At 37.0% G+C, this 2668-nt stretch overlaps 1 protein-coding gene across 1 annotated transcript; it reads right to left on the reverse strand.

Moving 5' to 3' along the window:
- Positions 1-374: 374 nt before the first annotated feature.
- Positions 375-1554, reverse strand: LOC118747974. The gene is made up of 2 exons (XM_036482219.1): positions 780-1554; positions 375-726 (listed from the first exon to the last, which is right to left on the reverse strand). Exons 1-2 carry the CDS (start codon positions 890-892, stop codon positions 477-479), a joined length of 363 nt encoding a protein of 120 aa, XP_036338112.1. The 5' UTR covers positions 893-1554; the 3' UTR covers positions 375-476.
- Between the last annotated feature and the right edge of the window lie 1114 nt (positions 1555-2668).

Below are 2668 nucleotides of genomic sequence, written 5' to 3' on the forward strand. Positions count from 1 at the left end.
ACAATAAATTAAACTCTACGCAGAAGGAACTCATGGCGGAGTTCATGGCCGAACACCCTGACTTGGCAAAGAATTTACTCCCAAACTGCTCGCAGGGAAAAGCAACGGCCAACCGTTTGTGGGAAAACCTCACCAAACAATTACATGTGGTGGACCTTTTCAGGAATCATGGGCTGCACCTCTATATTGACAATTTATGGCAAGAATCTTGCAAGTGTGGCCACAATTCTGGCAAACGGTATATTAGCAATAAAATGTTAAAATGAAAGAAGAGAAACTTACTAGCATAACGTTAAGACTATGGTAACCTTTCCTGTTGAAGTACATGTGCTCGTCTCTAATTGGCTTTTGTAATCCAATGTGTGTTCCGTCTACCCATCCAACCACTAAAAGGAAAAACATTGGATTCACTACGCATTTCATTAGAACGCCTCTTCCTACCTCCAGGTATTTTATATTTTTCCGCAAACCGCTCCTTACATCTTGAAGATTCGTTGGGCTGGAACTTTATCAATTCCGGACACAATTTGCTTTTTATTTCTTTTAAGACGTTGGACGTCAATTTTTATACCGTGCTCTGGCACATACCTTGCACTTGCAAGGAGCGAGAGGCTTGCAGCCAATTGCAAAGCAGCAGGAACGGCTTTTGTGTCATCGCAGTTTATGTTTGTTTTCGATAAAACGTACTGGAATGCCTCCTTGCTTAACCGAAATCTTTTGATGAATCTGCAAGTATAGGAGTAGAGAAGGTAATTTATTTCCTATGTATAATTACTTACGCGTTGTCGGATAATGCCAATGGATTGCTTCTGCCCCGAAGTTGCTTACGCACAACTCTTTCGTCATTTTCGCTTTCGCTAGAGCTTAAATAAAATAAAAGGCTCGGATCCATTTTAGTTTTGCCGCCTTTCTTTATTTACTTTTCACTTATTTTGACACTTCAATGTCTACTGTGACTTAAAAAAGGAAGAAGAAGAGAAAAATAATCGATAACCAAATAAACAATAACGATTCGGTCGCCTTCGATTGTTATCATCCGATATTGTTCATTCGATTAAACTATCACGTAATTTGTGTTCGTACGATTGCCGACTCGTTCACGTCTGTCACGATTCGACCCCAGAACAAAGCTGAAGTGGAACCAAACTGAAGCAGAAGCAAATTGAAGTAGAACAAATGCGATGCTAAAATTTTTCAAATGGAAGTGCGCGCATCACTCAGTGGAAGTAGCGGCGACAGCTAATCAACGAAAATTGATGCGAATTCTTGCTTTGTATAAGTGCATTCCCAAATGTATATATGGATGTATGTATGTACATACATATGTGACCGTGCACTTCCTGTACTAAAGTGTTTTACAAAAACAAAAGTGCAGAAGTGTTATGGCCTGCTTACCTAAATGAATTGTGATATGCTTCCTTTTTTACCACGCTTTTTATACCTTTCATGAGCATGAAATGGTATTATAACTTTGGTCCGATGTTTGTAAGTACCAGAACAAAAAGAGATAGACCCATTTAAATGTATACTGATCATATAAGAACGTCGACCTGAGTTGATTTAGCCATGTCCGTCTGTCCGTCTGTCTGTCTGTCCGTCTGTTTGTATGCAATCTAGTCTCTCAGTTTTCGAGATATCCGGATCAAATTTGGTAGGTGGGTGTATTTTTATAATGTATTAATCATTTGGTGGAACCGGAAGAATCGGACCACTATAACATATAGCTCCCATACAACTGATTGTTCAGATATGAGATTTTTTGTTATAACTTCTCCATTTATGCAGCTACTAACATTAAATTTTGCAATACTTGCACCCATTATCAACAGAATACTTACAGTGAAAATTACAAAGATCGGGACACTATAACCTATAGCTCCCATACAACTGATTGTTCAGATATAAAATTTTTCGTTATAACTCCTCCATTTATATAGCTAGGAACATGAAATTTCGCACTGTTTTCAATAATTATCAACAGAAAACTTACAGTGAAAATTATAAAGATCGGGTAACTATAACCTATAGCTCCCATACAACTGATTGTTCAGATATGAGATTTTTCGTTATAATTCATCCATTTATGTAGCTAGGACCATGAAATTTCGCGCTGATTTCACTCATTTTCAACAGAAGACTTTCAGTGAAAATAACAAAGATCGGGTCACTATAACCTGCAGCCCCCATACAACTGATTGTTCAGATATGAGGTCTTTTATCATAACTCCTCCATTTATGCAGCTAGGAACATGAAATTTCGCACCATTTTCACTCATTATTAACAGAATACTTACAGTGAAAATAACAAGGATCGGATGACTACAACATATATCCATACATCTGATTGTTCAGATATGGGATTTTACTGTAAAACTCCTTTATTTGAACAGCTAAAACCGATAAATTTCGAAAGATATTTTATAAATAATAATACATAGTCTACTGAGAAAATCGTCAAAATCTATGCTGTATAAGCTTTATCTCCTATAGCACTGACTGTTCAGATACCAGTTTTTGCCATATATCTCCTTTATGTAGGAAACTATACCCAATAAATTGTGTTACCGGTTTACATACCGATCACATAGCAGTGCAAATCACTTAGATTGGTGCCATATAAAGTATATCTTCCATACCTCTGATTGTTTAGATGCGATTTTTTATATAA

The sequence above is a fragment of the Rhagoletis pomonella genome, unplaced genomic scaffold, assembly GCF_013731165.1.
Source record: "Rhagoletis pomonella isolate Grant_MI unplaced genomic scaffold, Rhpom_1.0 Rhpom_scaffold_00001, whole genome shotgun sequence".
Lineage (NCBI taxonomy): Eukaryota > Metazoa > Arthropoda > Insecta > Diptera > Tephritidae > Rhagoletis > Rhagoletis pomonella.